Genomic DNA, 23844 nt, shown 5'->3' on the forward strand with positions numbered 1-23844 from the left:
TAGCACTATTTGTAGATGACATAATATTATATATAGAAAAACCTAATGACTCCATCAAGAAACTATTAGAACTAATAAATTCAGTAAAGTTACAGGATACAAAACCATACACAAAAATCTGTTGTATTTATTTACATTAATAATGAACTGTGAGAGAAATTAAGAAAATAATTCCATTCATAATTGCATCAAAAAGGATAAGATATTGAGGAATAAATTTACCCAAGGAGGTGAAAGACCTGTATATTAGAAATTATCAGACATTAATGAAAGAAATTAAAGAAGACAGAAATAAACATAAACATGTTTTGTACTTGTGGATTCATATTGTTAAAATATTCATACTACCCAAAAACAATCCACAGATTCAGTGCAATCACTATGAAAATTTCAGTAGTAACTTTTACAGACCTAGAGCAGGCAATCCTAAAATTTGGAACCACAAAAGACCCCAATAGCCTAAGTAATTTTGAGAAAGAAGAATAAAGCTGGAGATGTCACACTCCCTGATTTCAAACTATATTACAAAGCTGTGGTAATCAAAACAGTATAGTATTGGCATAAAACAGACACATAGATCAATGGAACTAAGAGAGTCCAGAAACAAACCCCTGTATCTATGGTCAGTTTACAACAAAGGAGCCAAGAATATACAATGGAGAATAGACATTCTCTTCAAGAAATGATGATGGGAAAATTGGACAGCTACATGCAGAAGAATGAAACCTCTACCTTATACCATGCACAAAATTAACTTGAAATGGATTAAAGACTTGAATATAAGACCTGAAACCATAAAACTCCTAGAAGAAAAATAGGTGGTAAGCTCCTTGGCATAGCTCTTGGCAGTGGTTTGAACCTGACACCAAAACAAAAGCAACAAAAGCAAAAACAAACTAATGGGACTACATCAAATTAAAATCTTCTGCACAGCAAAGGAAACCATCAACAAAATTAAAAGGCAACCTCCTCAGTGAGAGAAAATAATTACATACCCTATATCTGATAAAGGGCTTATATCCAAAATACATAAAGAACTCACACAACTCAGTAGCAAAAACCACACAACCCCAAAACCAAACAATCTGAGTAAAACTTGGGCAAAGGATCTGAATAAACATTTTCCAAAGAAGGTATACAGAGGCCCACAGGTACATGAAAAGAAACTCAACATCACTAATTATCAGGGGAATGCAAATCAAAACCACAATGAGGTGCCACCTCATGCCTGTTAGTTTGGCTGTTATCAGAAAGGCAAGCAGTAACAAGTGCTGGTGAGGATAAGGAGAAAAAGGAACTATTGTGCACTGTTGGTGGGAATATAAGTTGATGTAGCCACTGTGGTGGAAAACAGAATGAAGGTTCCTCAACTGACTAAAAATAAAACTACCATATGATCCTGCAATTTTACTACTGAGTATTTTTTCAAAGAAAACAAAAACACTAATTTGAAAAGATATATGCACCTCTATGTGTACTGCAGCATTATCTACAATAGCCAAGCTATGGAAACAACCTAAGAATCCTTTGATGGATGTATGGATAAAGAAATTTTGTTACTATATGCAGAGGAATGTGATTTCATCCATAAAAAAGAATGGAATCTTGCCATTTGTGACAACATGGATGGACCTCGAGGGTATTATGCTGAGTGAAATGACAAACGGAGAAAGGCAAATACTGTATGATGTCTTATATGTGGAATCTGAAAACAAACCAACAAACGGGTTCCTGGGTGGCTCGGATGGTTAAACATCTGCCTTCAGCTTGGGTCATGATCTCCAGGTCCTAGGATCAAACCCCATGCTGGGCTCTCAGCTCAGTGGGGAGACTGCTTCTCCCACTCCCTCTGTCTCTCTCCGGCCTGTGCTCTCTCTGTCTCTCTCTCAAATGAACAAATAAAATCTTTAAAAAAAAAGATAATAAAAACAAACAAACAATAAAACAAAAGAAAAAAAAAACCCAAACTTATAAATGCAGAGAACAGATTGGCAGTTGTTGGAGGTTGGAGGTGAGGGGTGGGAGAAATGGGTGAACTGTTTGTTTTATTTTAATTAAATAAAAATTTAAAAATAGGGGCACCTGGGTGGCTCAGTGGGTTAGGCCTCTGCCTTCGGCTCAGGTCATGATCCCAGTGTCCTGGGATCGAGCCCCGCATCGGGCTCTCTGCTCAGCAGTGAGCCTGCTTCCTCCTCTCTCTGCCTGCTTCTCTGCCTACTTGTGATCTCTGTCTGTCCGATGAATAAATAAAATATTAAAAAAATTAAAATATAATAGAACTGCAAAGGGAAATAGATAAATTCATAATTCTTATAGAGACTTTAATATGTCTGTTTTTATAAGTGATAGAGTATGTAGACATCCCCCACCCCAAAAAAATCAGTCGGGATGTAGAAGCCTTGAACAAGCATTGGCAACCAGCTGGACCAAGTTGGCATTTATATAACACCTCACACAACAACAGTAGATACCTGTTCTAGTCCAGTGCACACAGAACATTTAGCAAGATAAGCCATGTTTTGGTATAGCGGATATGCTAAAGCCCTTGAATTGTATACTTTAAATAAGTAGATTTTATGGCATATGAATTATATCTAAAGAAATTTGGCCATTCAAATGGCTGATAGTTCCAAAACCAACTCTATTCTTCTGTTTAGATGTGGTTATTTTATCATCTTAATTAGGTTTGTGGACAGAAGTGCAGGATCCTGGGTCAAGCCAATTTCCCTGAAAATCTTGGGCTTAATGGCAACATTTTTCACATCTTCCACTAAATGAAGTAGACTGGTAATGATGACACCTGTCATTGGGTAATGGCATGTACCCACCATCTCTCAAGATTTGCATCCCTTCCCTCATTTGAGGCTTGTCCTGGGATCTGCTCATTTGAGCAGAGGAGGACTTTGGGGGAAGTCCACCCAACATTTGAAGAGCAAGGACCATGTCTTACTTTCATATCTTCATTTCTGAGCCATGTGGACCCACATGGCTCTGAGAGGGCTTTGAGGAGGTGTCATGGAGCTGCTCCAGGTCCTGTCACTGCCCTGGATGTTCTGCCCCCTGTCCTTTCTCAGCACCAGCCTCGTCACCACCCATGCACCCCCCTTTATCATCTTCACACTGAATTCTTCACTCCTGCAGTGGCCAGTTTTATGAGCCTGCTGCTCATAACCTATGTCTTGAGAGATCCTTCTGGTGTTTCTTTTGCTAACATGTAGTTTGGATTCAGTTTCAGTCATTTTGACAGATTCTGATTTAGGAATGGCAACACAGTTTTATACTTGGATACCTCTACATTCCTCTGGGCCGAAATATTTTATCCCCCAAGTATTTTTAGGAACTGAAGTTGTGATCAGGTGACTAGTGAATAATGCCTTTCTTCCACAACAGCAGCTAGTAAACGTAATGAAAGACGCTTGCCCAAGCCTTGACTTATCCTTAAAGGTGCCCCTCAGACACCTGACCCTGCCGAACCCTGGCTGAACCTGAGCATCACACTGTCACTTTTGGGTCTGTGGACCTACCTGTGAACTTCTCAACTCACCTCTCTGGGACTTGGCTTCTTTGTCAGCACAGTTGTAGTAATACCTTCATGGGCATTTTTAAAGAAAATTGACTGGAAATCAAATTGCATTATATAAATATATCAAGTCAATACATTATACACTTTAAACTTGTACAGTGTTACATGCCAATCATATCTCAATAAATATAAATTAAAAAAACAAAGCCGAAGAAGAAATTTGCACAAGCCACCTAGCACTATGCTTGATAGCAGTAGGTGTCGTCCCCTTGTTTCTGTCTGTCCCCAAATGCTCCTGCCCAGCAGTAAAGAAAGAATGAACTTCAACATACATTTCTCAAACCAGAAAGTCAAACAATTTTATGGTTGATTAGTTTTTCTGCATTCTTGGCTCCAAGTTCTGTATATAGTTGTCTGTTGTCTATATAGTTTGATTACAGCTGTGTTTTAAAAACAATAAATAATAAGAAGGAAGGAAGTACAGCCAGCTATAGATGTTTCTCTCTCTAACGTTTCTTGATTTTCCAAATTTTTTTTTGATAAGCCATTATTTTTGCAATAAAAAAAATGTAAATGCTTTTTTGGTTGGCATTCATTCAGCAAACATTTACTGAGCAATCTGCTACAGTGCTTACAAAATGCTCCGTCTCTGCTTTAGGAAGATAGGTGGTTATCACTGCGTCACAGGTTCTGTGGTCATCCAAGAGGAGGAGGCTAGGCTCAGCTTCTTGGGGAAAAGAAGAATTGAGTTGAGTCATGGAGATAAGAAGACAAAGAAGTGGGAGAGCGAGCTCTGAGTGGTGGGAACAACACGCACAAAGGCAAAGAGGAATTCCAGGGATCTTGGTGTGGGTATGGGGTGTGCAGGGCTAAGGACAGAGAGGCATGGGAAGGAGATGGTGCTGGCAGGGGTGAGCAGTTGGGTTGAGAGGGGAGAGGCTAGAGATGAGACTAAGAGTCAGGGCCTTTGGTAATCAAGAGTTTGTACTTCAGGCCACAGGATCTGAGAGGCTTTTGAAGGATATTTATGCAAAGCTGTTGTAATGGGTGTCTTTGAACACTCACTGCAGTGGTATAGGGGATTCATCGGTGAAGCCACATAGAGCTTGCTGCAGTAACCCAGATGGGCTATAAGGAAGACCCAAGCTAAGACAGTGACAACGACCCACACAGACTTAACTGTTACCATGGGGATGACTTGAGAGGCTTCTTACACCCATAGAGAAAAATGAACAGTGAACACCCTAGAGACAAATGGGCTGTGGAGGTGAATAGAAAGCAAAAACCTACAGTGAACTTACACACAGAGCCCTTAACTTTATTAAGAAAGAAATTACACTTCAAGCGTTTTTTTGTTTGTTTGTTTGTTTGTTTGTTTGCTATTAGGGATAATTGTTTAAAAATTATAATAACTAGTATTAGGTAAATGTTTGCATTTTCAGATATGGCTGATGGAAATAAATATAAAACCTTTCTGGGTGGCAATTTAGCAGAGATCTCAATTGCCTTAAAATTTGCCTTTATTGCTGTATTTTTTGCATTTGTTTATTTTATTTTATTTTTTAAAGATTTTATTTATTTATTTGCCAGAGACAGAGGGAGAGAGAGCGAGCGAGCACAGGGAGACAAAGAGGCAGGCAGAGGCAGAGGGAGAAGCAGGTTCCCTGCCGAGCAAGGAGCCCGATGTGGGACTCGAACCGAGGACCCTGGGATCATGACCTGAGCTGAAGGCAGCAGCTTAACCCACTGAGCCACCCAGGCGCCCTGGAAACCTAATTTTAAAGGTATAAACTAGTGGCATCTGGCTGGCTCCATCGGTAGAACATGTGATTCTTGCTCTCAGGGTTATGAGGTCAAGCCCCATGTTGGGTGTCCAGATTACTTAAAAATAAAATCCTTAAAAATAAATAAATAGGGGCACCTGGGTGGCTCAGTGGGTTAAAGCCTCTGTCTCCGGCTCAGGTCATGATCCCAGGGTCCTGGGATCGAGCCCCGCATCGGGCTCTCTGCTCCGCAGGGAGCCTGCTTCCTCCTCTCTCTCTGCCTGCCTCTCTGCCTACTTGTGATCTCTGTCTGTCAAATAAAAAATAAAATCTTAAAAAAAAAAAAAAACCAAGACCCACATTTATGCTGTCTACAAGAAACACAGTCTAAATATATAGACATAGACAGATTGAAACTATAGAGATAGTGAAAGAGATATGCTAACACTGTCAAAAGAAAGTGAGAGGGGTGCCTGGGTGGCTCAGTGGGTTAAAGCCTCTGCCTTCAGCTCAGGTCATGATCTCAGGGTCCTGGGATCGAGTCCCGCATCGGGCTCTCTGCTCGGCAGGGAGCCTGCTTCCTCCTCTCTCTGCCTTCCTCTCTGCCTACTTCTGATCTGTCTCTGTCAAAGGAATAAATAAAATCTTAAAAAAAAAAAAAAGAAAGTGAGAGTAGCTATATGAACTTAGGACAGAACAGAGTTCAGGCCAAAGAAAATTATCATGGATAAATAAAGGCATTATATAATGATAAAGGTGTTAATTCTCCAAGAAGACATGCTAATCCTTAAAGTGTAAAGTGTATCCACTTAACAACAGTGTCAAAATATGTGAGGCAAAAACTGATAGAACTTCAGGAGAATTCGATGGATTTACTATTACAGTTGTAGACTTCAACATCCCTTTATCAGAAATGGACAGATCCAGAAGGTAGAAAATCAGTAAAGATATGGTTGGATTCAATAATGCCATCAATCAACTAGATATGATTGACATTTATAGACTACTTTATCTAACAACAGCAGAATACATTGTCTTCTCAAGCTCACATGGCACCATCATTCATCAAGGTTGACCACATTCTGAGCCACAAAACACACCTTACAAATATAAATAATAGAAATCATACATGTTCTCAAACGAGACAGTAATAGAAAGATAATAGAAAGATAGCTGGAAAATCCAAAAATTCCTGGAGATTAAACAACACACTTAAAAATAACATATGTTCAAAGAAGGAGCTCAATAGAAGATAAGACAAATATCTAGAACTAAGTGAAAATGAAAACAACTTATCAAAGTTTGTGAGGTGCAGTGAAAGCAGTGCTTAGTGGACAATGTATAGCAAAGTCTGGATGACCTTTGACATGATGATGGCTTTTTAGATACAACACCAAAGGAACAAGTTATGAAAGAAATCATCGATAAGCTGAGCTTCATTAAAATGAAAAAACTTCTGCTTTGCCAAATATGATGTCAAGAGAATGAGAAGACAGGTCACAGACTGGGAGAAAATATTGGCAAGAGACAACTGACAGGCAACTGTTACCTAAGATATACAAAGCGTTCTGAAAACTCAACGACAAGGCAATGGACAGCCTGATGAAAAGGTGGTCATAAGACCTAAACAGTCACCTTACCCAAGAGGATTTACAGATGATAAAGAAGCACACACAACAGTGTTCAATATCCTATGTCAGGTAATTGCAAATTAAAACAGCAGTGAGATGCTGCTGTGCACTTATTAGAATGGCCAAAATCTAGGACACTGACAACACCAAATGCTGGAGAGGATGTGGAACAACAGGAACTGTCCCTCATTGCTGGTGGGAATGCAAAATGGTGGAGCCACTTGGGAAGATAGTTTGGCACATCCTAGCAAGACTAAACCTGCTCTTAACTGTATGATCTGCTAATCACACCCCTTGGTATTTATCCAGTTAAGTTGAAAATGTATGTCCACTCAAAACCCTGTATACAGGGGCGCCTGGGTGGCTCAGTGGGTTAAAGTCTCTGCCTTCGTCTCAGGTCCTGGGGTCCTGGGATCGAGCCCTGCATCGGGCTCTCTGCACAGCAGGGAGCCTGCTTCCTACTTCTCTCTCTCTCTGCCTGCCTCTCAGCCTACTTGTAATCTCTGTCTGTCAAATAAATAAATAAAATCTTTAAAAAACAAAACAAAACAAAAAAACTCTCTATACAGATGTGTATAGAAGCTTTATCCATGATAGCCAAGACTTGGAAGCAACCAAGATGTCCTGCATGGGTAAATAAACTGTGTTACGCCCAGGTAGTGAACTATTTTCAACACTAAAAAGAAATGCACCCTCAAGCCATTAAAAGACATGGAGGAACCTAAATGTATATTACTAAATGAAAGAAGCCCATCTGAAGAAGCTATAATACTGTATGATTCCAGTTATAAGACATTCTGGAAAATGCAAAACTATGGAGGCAGTAAAAAGATCAGTGGTTGCCAGAGACTAGTGGGGAGGGAGGGATGAATAAATGGAGAGCAGAAGATTTTCCAATTAGTGAAATTATTCATGGTGGATGCATGTCCTTTTACCTCTGTCCAAACCCAAAGAATGTACAACACTGAGAGGGAACCCCCATATGAATTATGGACTTTGGGTGATAACAATGTGTCAGTGTAGGTTCCTTGAGCGGAACAAATGCCCCACCCTGTTGTTGGATGTCAGTAAGGGGGAAGTTGTATATATTTGGGGATAAGAATTATATGGGAACTCTCTGTACTTTGTGCTCAGTTGCTGTGAACCTGAAACCGCTCTAAAAAATAAAATTAAAAAAATAAAGTGCGTTTGTGTCTTTTTCAATCAGCCTTTTTCCCTGTGCTTTCCCTCTCTGGGTATTGTTGGTATGAATGAGCTACTGATGTATTCTCCATTGCTACAGTTTTGCCTTTTACACAGTGTCATATAGTATGGACTCATACAGTCTGCCCCTGGCTTTCATTTAAAGACATAATATTTTTGAGATTCATTCATTGTTGCTGCAAATATCAGTAGCACATTCCTTTTTATTGCTGAATATAATTCTACTGTATGACTGTAGCATCATTTGTTTATCTGCTAATGGATGGACATTTGGGGGTGTTCCCTGATTTTGGCTTTTATGAATAAAGTTCTTATAAACATTCAGGTCCACATCTTTGGGTGGATGTATGCTTTCATTTCTCTAGGGCAGATAGTGAGAGTGGGATTGGCTGGCTTGTATGATAGATGTGTGTTTAGCTTTTAAAGTAACTGTCAAGCTGTTTTAAAAGCAACTGTCCCATCTTGCATGCCCACCAGCAGTGCATGGGATGTCTAGCTGCTTCACATTTTTTAAAAAAGATTTTATTTATTTATTTGACTGATAGCATAAGTAGGTAGAGCAGCAGGCAGAGGGAGAGGGAGAAGCGGGCTCTCTGCCAAGAAGGGAGCCCGATGCGGGACTCGATCCCTGATGCTGGGATCATGACCATGACCTCAGCTGCTTAACTGACTAAGCCACTCAGGCACCTGCTACTTCACATTCTTATGTGCACTTAGTATTTTCAGTCTTCTTTACTGCAGCTGTTTTAGTGGGTTCCTCATGATATTTCACTGTGGTTTTGATTTGTGTTTCCCTAAAGACTAGCAATGTTGATCATCTCTTATGGGCTTATTTGTCCTTTTGACTGATTTTTGACTGATTTTTTCACTGGGCTGTTTGTCTTAGTTTGAGTGTGGGGGGGGAATCTTTATTCTAGATACAAGTCCTTTGTCAGATAATGGTTTTTTTTGTGGCTTATCTTTTTATTTTCTTAACCATGGCCTTTGAAGAGCAGCATTTATAATTTTGGGTTTTATATTTAGGTTACGGTCCATTTTGAGTTACGTTTTATACATGGTAGGAGTTAAAAATAGATGTTTTAATGTGTGTGGTTTTATGTTTTATTTTTTTGGCCCAAGGGTACCCAGCTGTTCTTCTGTTGGAAAGCCTTCCCTTTCTCTGTTGAATTACCTTGACATCTTTGGGTCTGTTTCTTAAATATATTCTGTTCCTTTGATCTAAATGCCTATCCTTTTGTGAGACCCACTCTTTCTAGGTTATTGTAGTTTTATAGTGACTTTCTAAAAAGATTTTACTTATTTATTTGAGAGAGAGTGATAGACAGCAGAAGCAGGGGGAGGGGCAGAGGGAGATAGAGAAGCAGACTCTTGCTGAGCAGAGAGCCAGATTCCCAAGCTTGATCCTGGAACTCCAGGACCTGACCTGAGCCAAAGGCAGATGCTTACCTGACTGAGCCACCCAGGTGCCCCTTTATAGCGACTCTTAAAAACAGTGTGAATTCTCCAGCTTTATTCTTCATTTTAAAAATTGTCAGGGCACCTACGTGGCTCAGTCGGTTAAGCATCCAACTCTTGGTTTCAGCTCAGATCATGATCTCAGGGTCAGGGGATCCAGCTCCACATCAGGCTCCGCACTCATCCCAGAGTGTGCAGGAAATTATCTCCCTCTCCCTCTCCCTCTGCTCCTCCCCCTGCTCACACTCTCTTTCTCTCTACAATAAATAAATAAAATCTCCAAAAAAACCCCACAAATGTTTGATGATTGTGGCAAAGTGCATATAACATGGAATGTATCATCTGAACTATTTCTAAGTGTGTAATCATCCTATTTCATATTTTTGGTGCTATTATAAAAGGTATTATTTCCTTCATTTCAATATCCAAATGCATAGAAATACAAGTAGTTATTGTGTGTTGACATTGTATCCAGCCACACACACACACACACACACACACACACACACCCTGTATCTTCTTTTTCCATTCATCTGTTGATAAACATCTGGACTCTTTCCATATTTTAGCTCTTGTGGACATCACTGCTATAAACATTGGGGTGCAAGTGCCCCCTTGGATCACTATGCTTGCATCCTTTGGATAAATACCTAGTCGTGCAATTTCTGGGTCGTAGGGTAGCTCTATTTTTAACCTTTTGAGGAACCTCCTCCATATGGTTTTCCAGAGTGGCTGCACCAGCTTGCATTCCCACCAGCAGTGTAGGAGGGTTCCCCTTTCTCCACATCCTCGCCAGCATCTGTCATTTCCTGACTTGTTTATTTTAGCCATTCTGACTGGTGTGAGGTGTTATCTCATTGTGGTTTTGATTTGTATTTCCCTGATCGAGTGATGTGAAACATTCTCTTATGTGCTTGTTGACCTACTTGTGTGTCTTCTTTGAAGAAAAGACCTTATCAAAGTCAGCATCCCAAAAAACAAAAAGTCCAATCAAGAAATGGGCAGAAGACATGGGTTTCATATCTCACAGACAAAGGGGTCCACAAGAAATTGGGAATTAAGAAAACAGCCAGTCCTCGGCCATAGGCAGTTTGTGAAACGGAGCTCTAATAGATAACCTGGCAGACTTAGAACAAGGGGTCTCTCTCCACAGGTCCTGCGAGGCCCCACGGGACCTGGCCTGCCCCCCCTCCCCCCGCCTCTCTCTTTCCTCCTGCTGCTCTCCAGCCACTCAGATAAACATCAAAGTATGTTCCTGCCCTGCACCGTTTGCATTTGTTGTTCTCTCTTTATGGAACTTTCTAGACCTTTAATACCCAGTCTCCACCGTGTCATGCCTAGTCAATGGCAGGTGTCCCTTCTCAGAGAGGCCTCCTGTCGCCTCCCTCTGTCAGAGCTCCTGGCTGTATTCCTTTGGAGCCCTCATCCCACCTGAACTTGGTTGTCTGTTTCTGTGCCGTGTCTCCTGCATTTAGAGTGCGGACTGTGTGAGAGCATCTCTCCCACACACCATGGGCTCCCACGTCCAAGTGGATGCCCAGTAGGCACTAGTGCATAAGGACGGAATGCAGAGAGCGCTGCCTGCTGTATTGGCTGTGTGAGGCTTAGATACGGTGATGGGAGGTGAGTTTGTGGAGTAGGTATGCTGGAAACACGGACCCCAGGCCATGACTGCCTCCCACCATGCTGCCCCACACTGCTGGGCGGCAGTCTCCGTTGTGTCATCTAATGAAATGCTTCAATGTATCTTCAAGCTCTGTCCCACCTTGTCTCTGTCCCTGGAGCTCAACAGAGTGCATACACATGGGGAATGGAGGAGGCACTCCTGGCATGAGTGTTGGATTGTGTAGACCAGGCCTGGGCAGATGGTGCTGTGTAGGACTGGAACTGTGGGGCCATGGACAAGTCACAGCATCTCCGGAGTGTCCGTTTGCTCTGCTGCCAGTGGGATCATCACAGATCCTAGACAGCGGCCCTTCTTCCTGGAGAAAGCCTGGCTGGGCCCCCGCTCCCTCTGCGTCCAGGTCTGATGGCATTCTCTTCTCCCCCTACCTGTTTGTGTTCCAGTATGCCTGGGTGGAGAAGCACTTTGGCCCTGACTTTCTGGATCACGTCGTGCTGGCCGCAGACAAGACTGTGGTCTCTGCCGACCTTCTCATAGATGACCGGCCAGACATCACAGGCAAGTGGCCTGCGGCAGGTGAGGAGTGAGCGTGGAGCTGAGAGCCGCCGGGACAAACAGCACATGGGGCTGGCCTCACGGCCCCTGTCCTGGGTGGTCCCCACTTGGCTACCAGCAGTGTAGTGGGCCTCCAGCCTCCAGCCCAGCACTGACCACCTTCCCTACCAGGAAGATAAGGCTGTTCTCAGCATCCAGCCTTGGAAGGGGTGCTCCTAGGAGTCAGGAAAAGCAGGTCCTAGCTCCTGGGGTAACTCATTGGGTGGCTTAGGATGAGTTCCCTTTATATCTCTAGGCCTTGCCTTTCTTATGTAAAATGAGGGCCAGACTGGCTTCCAAACATTTGGTTTTAGCCTCAAAGCCATTTCCCCCCCAAGAGCAATTTGGAGTGAACCTACTGTATAAAATGGAAATGCAAAGCATCATTTAAAAATTTTTTTAAAAAGATTTTATTTATTTATTTGACAGAGGTCACAAGTAGGCAGAGAGGTAGGCAGAGGTAGGCAGAGAGAGAGGAAGGGAAGCAGGCTCCCTGCTGAGCAGAGAACCCGATGCGGGGCTTGATCCCAGGACCCTGGGCTCATGACCTGAGCCCAAGGCAGAAGCTTAACCCACTGAGGGGTTAACCCACTTTGGGGCCACCCAGGCGCCCCCAAAGCCTCATTTCTTTAGTTGAAGGTGGTTTTGGAATTGTATTTATCCCTTATAGGTGACTCCTTCCCAACAAACAAACAAACAAACAAAACTTAAACTGACTTAGAAAGGAGAAGGGAAAGTTATCAGCGCACCTACCTGGCAAGGTGAGGTAGGAAGGCTTTGGGTACGATGAATCTAGGAGCTCAAACAACATCAGTCTAAATTCAGTTTCTTTGTCTCCCAACTCTGCTCTGCTTTCTTTGTACGCAGGCCAGCTCTCTCCTCCCGGCAGCCATTAGCAGTTTGGGGGATAAATCCTATTCTTTTGGACACCTCAGTGGAAGATTCCAGAATATTGCTTCCCTAATGGCTTTTGGAAGCATGTCCATCTCTGCACTAGTCACAGTGTCCAGAGGGGATAATTCATGGGTGTGCCCACTCGTGACCTCCCAAACCACGTGGTTTCACAAGGAGAGTCAGAGCACATGGGGCGCACAGCGCCCTGAGCCGCTTCTATGTGCAGCCATGGGGAGTGGGATGGGGGTGGGGATGGGGGCGGGGGGTCAGGTCAGAACGAGAGGAGCAGGAGCAGCACCGGCTTGCCAGTGTAGACAGGTGGATATGAGGGATGGGAGCTTAGGGGGGCTCGTGGGGCTCATGACCAAGAGCAGGGAAGCTGCGGGAGCTGGCCCTGGCCGGGGCAGGAAGGCTGAGCCTGCCAGAGGGGACGGGCCGGGCATCAGCGGGGCTCAGCCTCTGATGCTGGCCGCCGTGGTGGCTGGCGCAGAAGTCCCCGTGTGCTGTGCCTCCGCTGGGTACAGCCCTCCCCGAGCCCCCTGCTTCCCGTGGGCCAGCTCCCATACTCCGGGCCACCTGCCACAAGACAGGTGCGAGCTCAGTCACCACTTTCATGATGGGGAAGAGGACACTTTTTGTACTCGGGGGACTGAAGCGCTGCTTTCCTGCCCACAGGGGCCGAGCCAAACCCCAGCTGGGAGCACATCCTCTTCACGGCCTGCCACAACCGGCACGTGCAGCTGCAGCCCCCCGGCCGCAGGCTGCACTCGTGGGCAGACGACTGGAAGGCCGTTCTGGACAGCAAGCGGCCCCGCTGAGCTGCACTGTGCTCTGGGCTTCTCCAGGGGGCCCTGGACCTCAGGGCTCCCAGCTCAGGGCCCCAGTGGGGGTGGGGGGCGCCGAGAACTCTGGACCCTGGGTGGCGGGGGGCTCCCTCTCACATGGCCCAGGCCCTGCATGTCTCCCCGCTCTCCCCAGCCCTGCCAGGCCTTAAACTGATCTCGGGGCAGGGCTGGCTCGCCCAAGGTCCCTGGACAGGACACATCCAGCCAGGCAGCTCAGGCCGACCTCAGGCCATGGCCAGGCTGGGACTAGGGGCTCCAGACCTCAAGGAGCGGAGGGCCGGTAGGCCTCTTCCCGTCCCTCAGGGAAGTCCCCCCATCTGTGGCCCCTCGGCCAGGGAGCCAGCAGTGAGGTGCTTCCGGGGTGAGAGGGCTACAAGCAGGAGCGGATGGGATGAGCCCTCACATTCTGGGCCGCGGCCCCTTCCTCCCCTGCCCTCCCACCCGGTCTCCGTTCCCCGCGGGGGCCCACCATGGATTCAGCAAACACTCCTTGAGTTCCAGGGCATGCCAGGCTCTGTGCTGGCACCACAGGCTGCCCTGCCTTGGACCTGCTCAGAAGTTTCTCGTACCCCTGTCCCGGGGGCCCTGCTCTGGGCCCAGCAGTCAGCAGCCTTGTACATTTGTCGAAAGCTGGCAAAATAAATGGGTTTCAAGTGTTGCCCCATAATGTGGCCCCCTCTAGTCCCTGCCCTGACATCTGGACCCCGGGCACTGCGCTGCACATCTTGTAAGTGCTTGGGTGGCCCCCTGCACTCCTGAGGGGGCTGAGCAGGGTGCGGCCTCACCGCCCACTTCGCCACGGGTGCTGCGGGGGACCAAGGAGGAAGCGGCAGAAGGAGGAGCTGGTGGCCATGGTGGTCCCCTGGGTAGGCCCCCCACCACGCTGACCTGTCTCCCCACCACGCTGACCTGTTCCCCCACCAACATGCCTCCTTCCCATGCATGCCCCGCCCTCCAGCCTCCAGCTCCCCTGCCCTACCCGGTTCAGAGCAGGGCCCCCTCTCTCTGTTCCCCTCCCATACCAAGTTCCTCCTGAGATCCCAAGAGCTGTGTGGGGAGGGTCTGGGTGATGTTATTCTCTTCCTTTTGTTCTTTCCAGCCTCTCTTCTCAGCCCACTGGGAAGTGGCAACTTGAACCCATCCTCACCTGCCCAGGCTTTCAGGCCTTCGCCCTGCCACCCCCCTGCTGCTCCCTTGCTATCCTCCCCATCACTGCCCTGCAGAGAACCCCTAACTGTCCCATCACGGGCACACTTGGGCTGCCCCAGCGGGTGGCGTCTCTGGTGACATCAAGAGAAAGTCTCCGAGTCTCGGGCTGGCTGACCGTCTTGGCTCCGTGGCTCTTGGGCCAGCCTGGCCATCCTGATGAGGAGGAAGCACAGTCTGCTGGGTCAAAGGCAGTCTTCCGTGGCACGGCCTCACCTTGACCCCACGTCGGCTGTATCCTTCCGGCAGTGGCGAGCGGCTCTACAGGTCCCCACCTATGAGGAGTGTATTCAGGGTTGCGTCACCTGACCAAGCTGGGCAGCGTCTGGGGCGGGTGGGCAGGTCTTGGCCAGCCTGAGGCTCTGGGAAGAACTTAGACCCGGAAGGCTGGCTCCCAGCTGCTCCCCGGAGACCCTCCGTTGCTGCCCACTCGAGGACCAGGCCACTGTCTAAGAGCCGTGAGACGATGTCACCTGCATGATGTACTTTCTGCCTGTGTCTGGGGCTTGTGGCCTCCAGCCCCAGTCGCAGGCAGAGGCCTGCCCACTGAGCCTTCATGCCCTCTCCTAAGATCCTCCCCAACTTGGTGGTCGGGCAGGGACCCCCTGGGGTTCCACGGCCCGGGACTGGAAAGGCATCACAGCTGCTGGCTTGGCAAGAACCACCGTCTCCCTGGACTTGACCTTCTGGCTGGGAGGAGGACCCGCAGAGCACCTGCCGCTCGTGGGGTTGGGCTAGCTCAAGGCTACTGCAGCGGACCAGACCCAGCCAGCCCAGTGCCCTCAAAACAAAAAAGCCACTTGCTCATTTCTGTCCTGGGGCTTTGTTTTGCTGAGGACGGAAACATAACCCCATCAGGCTTTTCTCAACCACATCTGAGATTCTCTGGGGAGTGGCCCCAGTATGGAGTGGTGGGCATGTTTGGATGTGGGGGCACTTTTCTCGGTGTAGTGGTGGCAGCAGTGAAGGGAACCCCCTCCTCATCCTCGTTCTGGTGTCAATGGACCCATGGGTGCTGGTGCTGGCATCGCCTGTCTCCCCGAAGTCAGCTTTAGGGCCCCGTGTCTGGGGGATGGGCCATCTCGGTCACAGGGAAACAGTTGCCCCGACTGTACCCTGCTGGGGGCAGGGAGACCCCTTTGCCTGCTCACCTCCTGCAGCTTTTCCTCCCCCTGCTCCTGGCTCCTAGAGAGAGATCTAGGGCCATGGGCTTGAGGAGGGGTGGGGTTGGAGGCCCGGTCACAGCCTCCTCTCAGGGTCTCCCTCCCCTGCATCTGCCAGCCCCTGCTGTCCGCTCCCAGCCTGTGGGAGGCCTGATTCTAGGTCTGCTCCTCATGGAGCTACGGCAAGAGCGCAGAGCTCTGAGTCTTCCAGAGCCTTCCCTTTTCAGCTGATGGGCACCAGGAGCGTTAAAGGCCAGTCCAAAAACTCCAGAGCTACACATGGCTGAATCCATTCTTGGCTCCTCAAGGCGCACTCGCCCTGAGGTAACACTCACCACTTCAGATGCCTCGTTCGTTTAAAGGAGAAAAAATAATTGCGGGGCAAAGTTGCTGTAGTCAGTGCTTGGGAAAGTTCCCCCCACCCCCAGGCCATCCAGAGCTCACTGTAATTAGTGCCAGCGGTCCAGGAGAGGCCTGGGCATCGCGCGGGGTCAAGCAGAGTGGGACCCTGGTCTGCCTGATGTCCTGGAGAGGCCCCTTTCGGCAGGGGGCACTGCTGGGGTCTGGGTAGCTGAGGTTAGAGCCCTCTGGCCTGAGGGAAGGCCGTGCAGAGGTCCTGGGGCTGGAGAGTGTGGCCAAAGAGCAGGAGTGAGTACAGGAGGGAGGAATCCGCAGAACGGGGAGCTGGAGAAGATAAAGGGGAGGTGGGAGGTGGAACCTGGGCTGAAACCAGCACGGATGGCTGCCCACCCGGTGGCTCTCATTCTGCCAAGGCGCTGGCCGCCGCCATCATGATGCTAGGAGGGGCGGGGGACACCTGCAATAGCCAATGACAGACACCAGGACTGCATGGCGTTGTGATTTTGTTCTTGCTGCCGAACGGAGACGCACAACTGGGATGAAGGTGACTTTCTTAGAAGCCTGAGAGGCATATGTTTTGCTTTTGAACCACTGCATGGCCTACAAGGAAGGAAGTCCGCCCTCCCAGTAGGAAAGCCAGCTTGTCCTGCCCTGAGATGAGGTGGCCCTGGTCAGAAGTGGAGATTTACCCCTTTGAAAATATTGGAAATGGTCTGGGTCCTAGGACTAGAGCCCCTGGAAGGAGTGACGACCTCTGGGTCAGCCAGGGGTTTTAGGCAAAAAAAAACTCAGTACAGTTCCTTCACTCTTCTGGGTCACACTATCCCCACTGGGACACATTCCACTATCATAACTGTCGTAATGATCATTTCCTCAGCACTGACCCTGTTCCAGAAGCTGATGGGCATATTCTGTGGCCTCATAACCCTTAGGGTCACTCCCACTTGACTGACGGGGCTGTGGTCTCAGCAGAGTCCGGGATCCCAACCGAGGCTGTGTAGAGTCATTGGTGCTGCCAGGATTGTAGCCCAGGTGACTGTGCCCTGGGGATTGTGACCTCTACATAACACCATACTCCAATCCAGAATTCTCTAAGGGCTCAGGTGTCCGTGGGAAAGCCGTGTCTGTGGTCCAGGGATGGGCCTCTATCTGAAGGTGAGTAGACCTGATGGGAGGTGGGAAAGGATCAGGCCAGGCCTGTGCATTGCCTAGAAGTCAGAAGAGTTGGCCAAGTTGGCCCTCAGTCACAAGCCCAAGGAAAGGGGTGCTGGGGAGGGGAGAAGAGGAAGAGGTAGAAAGAAAAGGAGAAAGAGGAAGGGGAGGGTGGAGGGGGAGCTCACTGATCCCCCTGCAAGCCAGGCAGAAGAACGAATAACATAGCATGTGTGACACTTGGTACATGACCTGTGGGCCTGATTTGCCTGTGGTCCCCCTCTACATCCTGGCATTCAGGCAATGCCTGGAGTCCCACTGTCCCAAGGGAAGTCAGGCACAGGTTGTCTAGATCAGAAAACGCATGATGTGAGCAAGGAGGAGATGGCCTGGGTCAGTCCCCACTAGAGAGAAAGTGACCTGCTGGAGAAAGTGACCACAGATAGAGCAAAGATGAGCAGGGTTCCTGGAAAGGGACCCCCCCCCCCACCCTCTAGCAAATGTGTGTCAGGTGTGGGAGAGACATGATAGCAATTCCAGCAGCCAACCCAGCTGGTTGAGGAGGCTAGTCTCACAAGCAGGGGAGCCATTGAGCTGGTGAGGCCAAGGTGGCCCCCAAGATCCTGGCTCTCCCTGTGGCCCAGGAAGGAATGAATTCAGGGTCCCCGCATGCCTATACAGAAGATGGAGGAGGACCCTGGCTGGGAGCTCATTAGGCAGCCACCAAGGAGGGACCAAGTGGCCCCAGGGCTGAGGGCTGCAGGGGGACCCCCCCATCTGGCTGGGGCCCAGAGCAGACCCTCATTACCCCTGAAGGAGGGACTCAGGAAGGCCGAAAGGTAGGGTAAGGCTCATGACCTGAAACCAGGAGACATGAGACCTCACCTTTGCCCCACACAGAAGCCAGCTCCTGGATCCAGACGTCCTCTTGGCTAGGACAGAAATGAGGGAGACCCTCTGAAAAGCCACGGGGGATTTCAGCCCCTCCGAGGAATGAGGACTTTGAGTTAGATGACACCAAAGAAGGCCATTTTAGGTGGAAAGAGGCTGAGTTAGTTCTAGTTGGCAATTAAAAAAATGGTTATCAGTTATAGTTAATAACAAATATGTGTCTGCTTATCTATAGAGTTTTAGCTCTATAGATATTTGGTTTAATTGGTTTTTCCCACAATCTGCCCAGAAAGCAGGGTTCAGAGAGGCTAATTGATAAGCCCTGGGCCAGCCAGTGGGCGGAGATGGGCTCTGAAGGCAGCTCCCAGAGCCTGCAGGAAAGAGCCAGAGGGCAGCCTGGCAGCAGGAGGGCCTGGGAACAGGGAATCTGGAGCGTGGATTTGCTACCCACTTGCTGTGGGAGCTCTGCAAAGCCACGTCTCTCTCAAACTGTTCCAGAGTTGGTCAACTTCCATGATGGCATGAGAAAGGGTTGTAGGGAATAGGGACGTTTATTCCACGATGCTTCTGGTCCCTGGAGGAAACTGACTTGCTCCGTGAAACAAGGTAGTGGGTAGCGGGGAGCGCACCTTGGGGCGGAGGTGTGAGCTCTGGACACTGAATGGGATCCAGGGGCGCGTATCCTGGCTTGACCACCAGGTGGCAGCACAGCCCACTCTTGGAATTGTTGGGGGTTCGGTGGCGGGGCAGGGACGGGTTGCTAGCGATTAGTGAGTACTCAGGCCATTGCGAGGCGGGGGGCGTGGGGGGAAGGAAGGGCCAGATTCCCTAAACTCCCTGATCCCTCCTGGACCAGCTCTTCTTGCCCCTTCCTCCTGGGCTGTTGTGGACAAGGTGGAGCCCTGGGTGTCAGGCCGAGGACCCTTGTCCAGCCTGCCTGGTAGGCAGGATACCCTCAGGCCACAAACCTCAAACACTAACCACCCTCAAGAACTTCAGGGGGCCCAAAGAGAAAAGTCATCTTGCTTCCGAGTCAGGAGCTTGTGCAGATCCCAAGTCAGCCTTGGCTCCCTGAGGGTACGGGGGAGACTCCTTGGAGCTCAAGAAAGACCCCTCCTCACCTGCCTCTGCCTGCATCTCCCAGATACATGGACCCCTGCAGCTCCTGGAATGCATCTTATCTGTGTCTTCATACGTGCTGTTTGCTGCCCTTTGCTGGAGGGTTTCTGGGCCAACCCTGACCTCTGACCTCATGGTGGGGAGGCAGACTGCCATCTCTCCCAGCCCTGCACCATCTGCAGGAATGAAGGGTTGGATTGAGCTGGTGGCTGCAGTTGCAGGGGTGTGTGTGTGTGTGAGAGAGAGAGAGAGAGAGAGGGGGCGGGGGGAACTGTGAGCAGTGGGCAGAGGGCGAGGGAGAGCAAGAGTATTAAGCAGGCTCCATGCTCATTGTGGAGCCTAAAGCGGGGCTCGATCTCATGAGTTCTCATGAACCTGAGTTCATGACCTGAGTGGAAATCAAGGGTCAGATGCTTAACTGACTGAGCCACCAAGGCACCCCCCACCACATTTGCAGGTCTTTACCCAAAGCTGCCCAGGCCCTGGGGGCCAGGCCTTGGAGACGAAGGTGTCAGCCCAAGCCCCAGAGTGGCAGCCATCCAAGGATGAGGTTGAGACTGACAAAATGACTCTTTAGGATAGAAATTCATAGAAATAGGAACCAAATCACCTGTCCAGCAAACACCTCAGCCCTATTGGCAATTTGGATAAATTTTTTTAAATCCTGGGTTAAATTCCACGAAGCTGGTTCAGAAGCATAGGATGGAGTCTAAAAAAGGGCAGACATCATCAGGGTACTTAAAATTTAGAGGCCAGGGGAGAAGCGGGACTGAGGTGACCAAGCCTGTGATGCATTCAGTGTTCTACCCGATTCTGCAGCGTCCTCCTTGGCTGAGATCCTCTAGGGCTCAGACCGGCTGGAGAGCGGGAGTTGCAGTTCACACAGATGGCCACAGGATGGAGCCAGAGGACCAGCTCCGACAGCTCCGTGCCTCCCTGGGATCCCAAGAGAGACATTGGCCTCCTGGACCAGACTTTCCCATATTCTGGTCCCATACTGGTGTTCCCAACCACCAGCCTCTCTTTCTGAACCCCTGTACGCTCTGGAAACTCCTGTGGGCTGAGCCTGGGCTGTGCACGGAGGGGACCTCAGCTACTGATTACTGAGTAGATGGGTCAATGGCATCTGCTCTAACCTTGACCTAAGAGAGTAGAGTCAGTGGCAGCAGTTCAAGCTCCAGGGAGAGAGCAGGTGGGAGACTGTAGTCCTGGGCAGGCCTGGCTAGGGGAGAATGCAGGTGCTGAGAGACCTTATGGGCCTTTCTTCCCACGGAGATGGCATTGCTGCGGGATCCCATCCTAGCTTGCTGCATTCTCTCCTTCACAAGGTGCCCCACACAAACCTGAGGCACAGTCTGGAGTCTTGAGGCACGTGCTATTGGCTAACGGTGTTTTTTTCAGGGGAGCTTTTATACCCTCCCACTCAAGTGCCCCAAGCCTGACCAGGGACAGCTGGCGACTGTCCTGGTTGGGCAGTGCTGGGCAGAGATGATGGATGAACGGGCTCATGCCTGTGTGCCCTGGAGGATTTGTCTCCACTCCCTCCATGACCCACCCAGGCCTGTCCACACATTTGAGTCATCTCCTGGCCCCTGGTGGCAGTTGAGCCCCTGGCCTCTGACCCTAAAAAGGCTTACCATTGTTTGCCCAACATGCCCACTCTTGACCTTGTCCTGTTCCCCCCCACCCCCACAGCCTGCAACTCCCCCCCTTTTCCTCTCCACTCAGTTCACCCCTGCTTGTCTCTGCCACCCCCCCGCCAGAAAGTTCTCACAGACTGCCCTAGCCCTGCAGGGACATCGCCCTCTTCTGACCTCTTCAGCACTAACCGCCTGAACCACAAGCTTCAAACTTAAGCTCTAGGGAGGCGTTTCCTGTCTAGCAGATGAAAGAGTCGGGAGGAGGGAAAGGACCCCACATTTACTGAGTGTACTCCAGACGCTTTATCACGTCATTAATCTTCCCACATGACTACGAAGTCAGACCAGGATAATCTGGTTTTAATTTTGTGAAAATTGAAGCTGCGAAAGTGGAGCCTGGGTTCTGTCCAACTCCGAAGGCCATACCATTCCTGCTATCCAGAGCCGCTGCTCTGAGTAGAAAGGAAAACACCCACAGGCACACACCAGTGGAGAGTCAAGTGGCAGCTGACTCACACCGAAGCCTCCCAGCATGGTCCCAAATCCCAACGATGTGAAAAACAAGAGTGGTGCTGCTGGTGAAACAGACATGCCTAACACCTCAAAGGTGGAAGGTAGCTGGGCCTTGTGGAAGGAGGGAGCCTTGGAAGAGGGGTGGCCAGAGGTCCTGGAGGGGGGATATGCAGGCTCAAGAGGGCCCTGTGCTCCTGGCAGAATAACTATTTAACTGTTTAGGGTACCTCAGTGGGAGCCACCAGGTGAGTTGAACCCTCTTCCCTACTACCCACATGCTTGTCTCTCTCTCTCTTTCTCTCTCTCTCTCACACACACACGCACACACACACACATGCACACATGCACACAACTGGGCCAAACAGAGAACTCCAGTATCTGGGTTTTGGGGAAGTGTGGAGGAGCAAGTGTGGGTGCTGCAGCTGAAGAGTTAGGCGTGTCCCAGAAAGCTGGTAACATCCAGGGTGAATGGAGACCCCCCAACGCAGAACACTAGGGATCGCATAATGGTACATTCTGTTCCCCCCAAATGAGTGAAGGCAGGCTGTGGGAAGTCGATGTGGTGCCTCAGCTAGAGTGAAATATAGATACAAAGATGAGTCCATGAATGATGGCATCACACTCCTCAACAAGAGAATTGAGACCCAAGGAAGGAGAGTTATGTAGCCAGAACAACAATTTGGAACAGGTGTGGTCAATGTCCTTAGAGAGATGTTGTAGAATACTGGACCCTCAAAAAGATAAATTAATGAATTTAGAAATCTAAAATCTAGTCATGGGAAAAAACCTCAATAAATAGGTTGAATAGCAGAGTGGACATCGCAGAATAGCAAATAGTGAGTTGGGAGATTAAGCTGAGGACTCTTACAATGCAACACTAAAAGGACAAAGAGACGGAAGGTATAAAATAAAAGGAGATACAAAGAATGAGATTATGTTTCCTAGTCCAAAAGAAGACAAGAATGTGGGGGAGAAATTGTCCAGGGTTGAGGCTTGACAGTGTCCTAGAATTCTAAGTAAAATAGGTCACCAGTGCCAGGAAGGATGAATGAAAGAGATTGACTATTGGACAGAGTATTGAAATTTTAGAACACTGAGGATAACATATTCTAAATATTTCTGGATAAAAACCAGGCTACATGTAAGCAACATAATGTTAGAAAAAAGAAGAAAATGAAGTAATTATCTTCAAAATCTAAGGGAAAATAATTTCAAACTCAGAATTCTATACCCAGCTAAATGTAAGAAAAAACTCCCTTTTATTAAAAAGAATGCTAATTGATGTGCTCTAGCAAGAAGAAAAATTAATCCAAGAAATTAAGTACAAGAAACAATGATTAACCAAGAACCAATAAAAGTTATTAAATTTAAGTAAGTGTTGATTGTGTAAGAATTAATCACAATCTGGAGCTAAGATCACGATATTAGCAACTGAGAGAAAAAAAAACATAACTAGAAAACAATATCAGGAATAATTTCAAACATTTCAATATTTGCAATAAATGTGAATGGATTAAAATTTGAAGAAGAATCTCCACATAAAAAATACAATCCTGGGTAGGGAGAGGGTGGTTGAGTTATGGACATTGGGGAGGGTATGTGCTATGGTGAGTCCTGTGAAGTGTGTAAGCCTGACAATTCACAGAGCTGTACCCCTGGGGCTAATAATACATTACATGTTAATAAAACTCTTTTTTTTTAACTCTAAAAAAAATACAATCCTGCCTTCAATAGACACATATAAATGGTAATGACCAGGAAGTTTCTGCATAGGATAATAGACATACTGCATGAGTCCTAACAAAGTGTTATTGGTGAGTGTACATCAATATCAGATGAAACAAAATTCAAAGAAGAACATTAAAAGGGGACAAAGTTGGATTCATGTTGCTAAAAGAGACAATCTACCAGAAATTGGAAATTTCACAATCAGAGCAGGAAACTTGAATTCACTTTTCTCAGAAACTGACAAATCAAAGAGGCAAAAATATATGTATATTACACATACATTTATATAGAGAATTCAAAAAAGAAATTACACTATTTTCAAATATATATGGAATGGCTGGGAATGAAATTGAAGTCTTGAAAAAGAAGACATAAAGCAAATTATTTTTTAGACAATATTTTTTAGACAATATTTCTTCTTAGAAAAGGGAGAAAGACCCAATGGCAGAGTTGTTGGATTGTAAGACCACATGCGAGAACCATTGATTCCCTGGCAGTGGGAAAGGGAAAAAGCAGGACAATTATGAGGGATGACATTTG

At 47.9% G+C, this 23844-nt stretch overlaps 1 protein-coding gene across 2 annotated transcripts in view; it reads left to right on the forward strand.

The window, feature by feature from the left end:
- NT5M (5',3'-nucleotidase, mitochondrial) overlaps positions 1-14190 on the forward strand; it is a 36151-nt gene extending 21961 nt beyond the window's left edge. Inside the window, exons 4-5 of one of the 2 annotated variants that reach the window (XM_032320723.1) lie at positions 11643-11775; positions 13363-14190. In XM_032320723.1, the coding sequence (XP_032176614.1) occupies positions 11643-11775; positions 13363-13505 (276 nt within the window). In that variant the 3' untranslated portion in view covers positions 13506-14190. The remainder of the gene's footprint in view (positions 1-11642; positions 11776-13362) is intronic. The other variant, XM_032320724.1, reaches the window with a different exon arrangement.
- The last annotated feature ends 9654 nt before the right edge of the window (positions 14191-23844 follow it).

The sequence above is a fragment of the Mustela erminea genome, chromosome 18 (genome assembly GCF_009829155.1).
Source record: "Mustela erminea isolate mMusErm1 chromosome 18, mMusErm1.Pri, whole genome shotgun sequence".
In the NCBI taxonomy this organism is placed as follows: domain Eukaryota; kingdom Metazoa; phylum Chordata; class Mammalia; order Carnivora; family Mustelidae; genus Mustela; species Mustela erminea.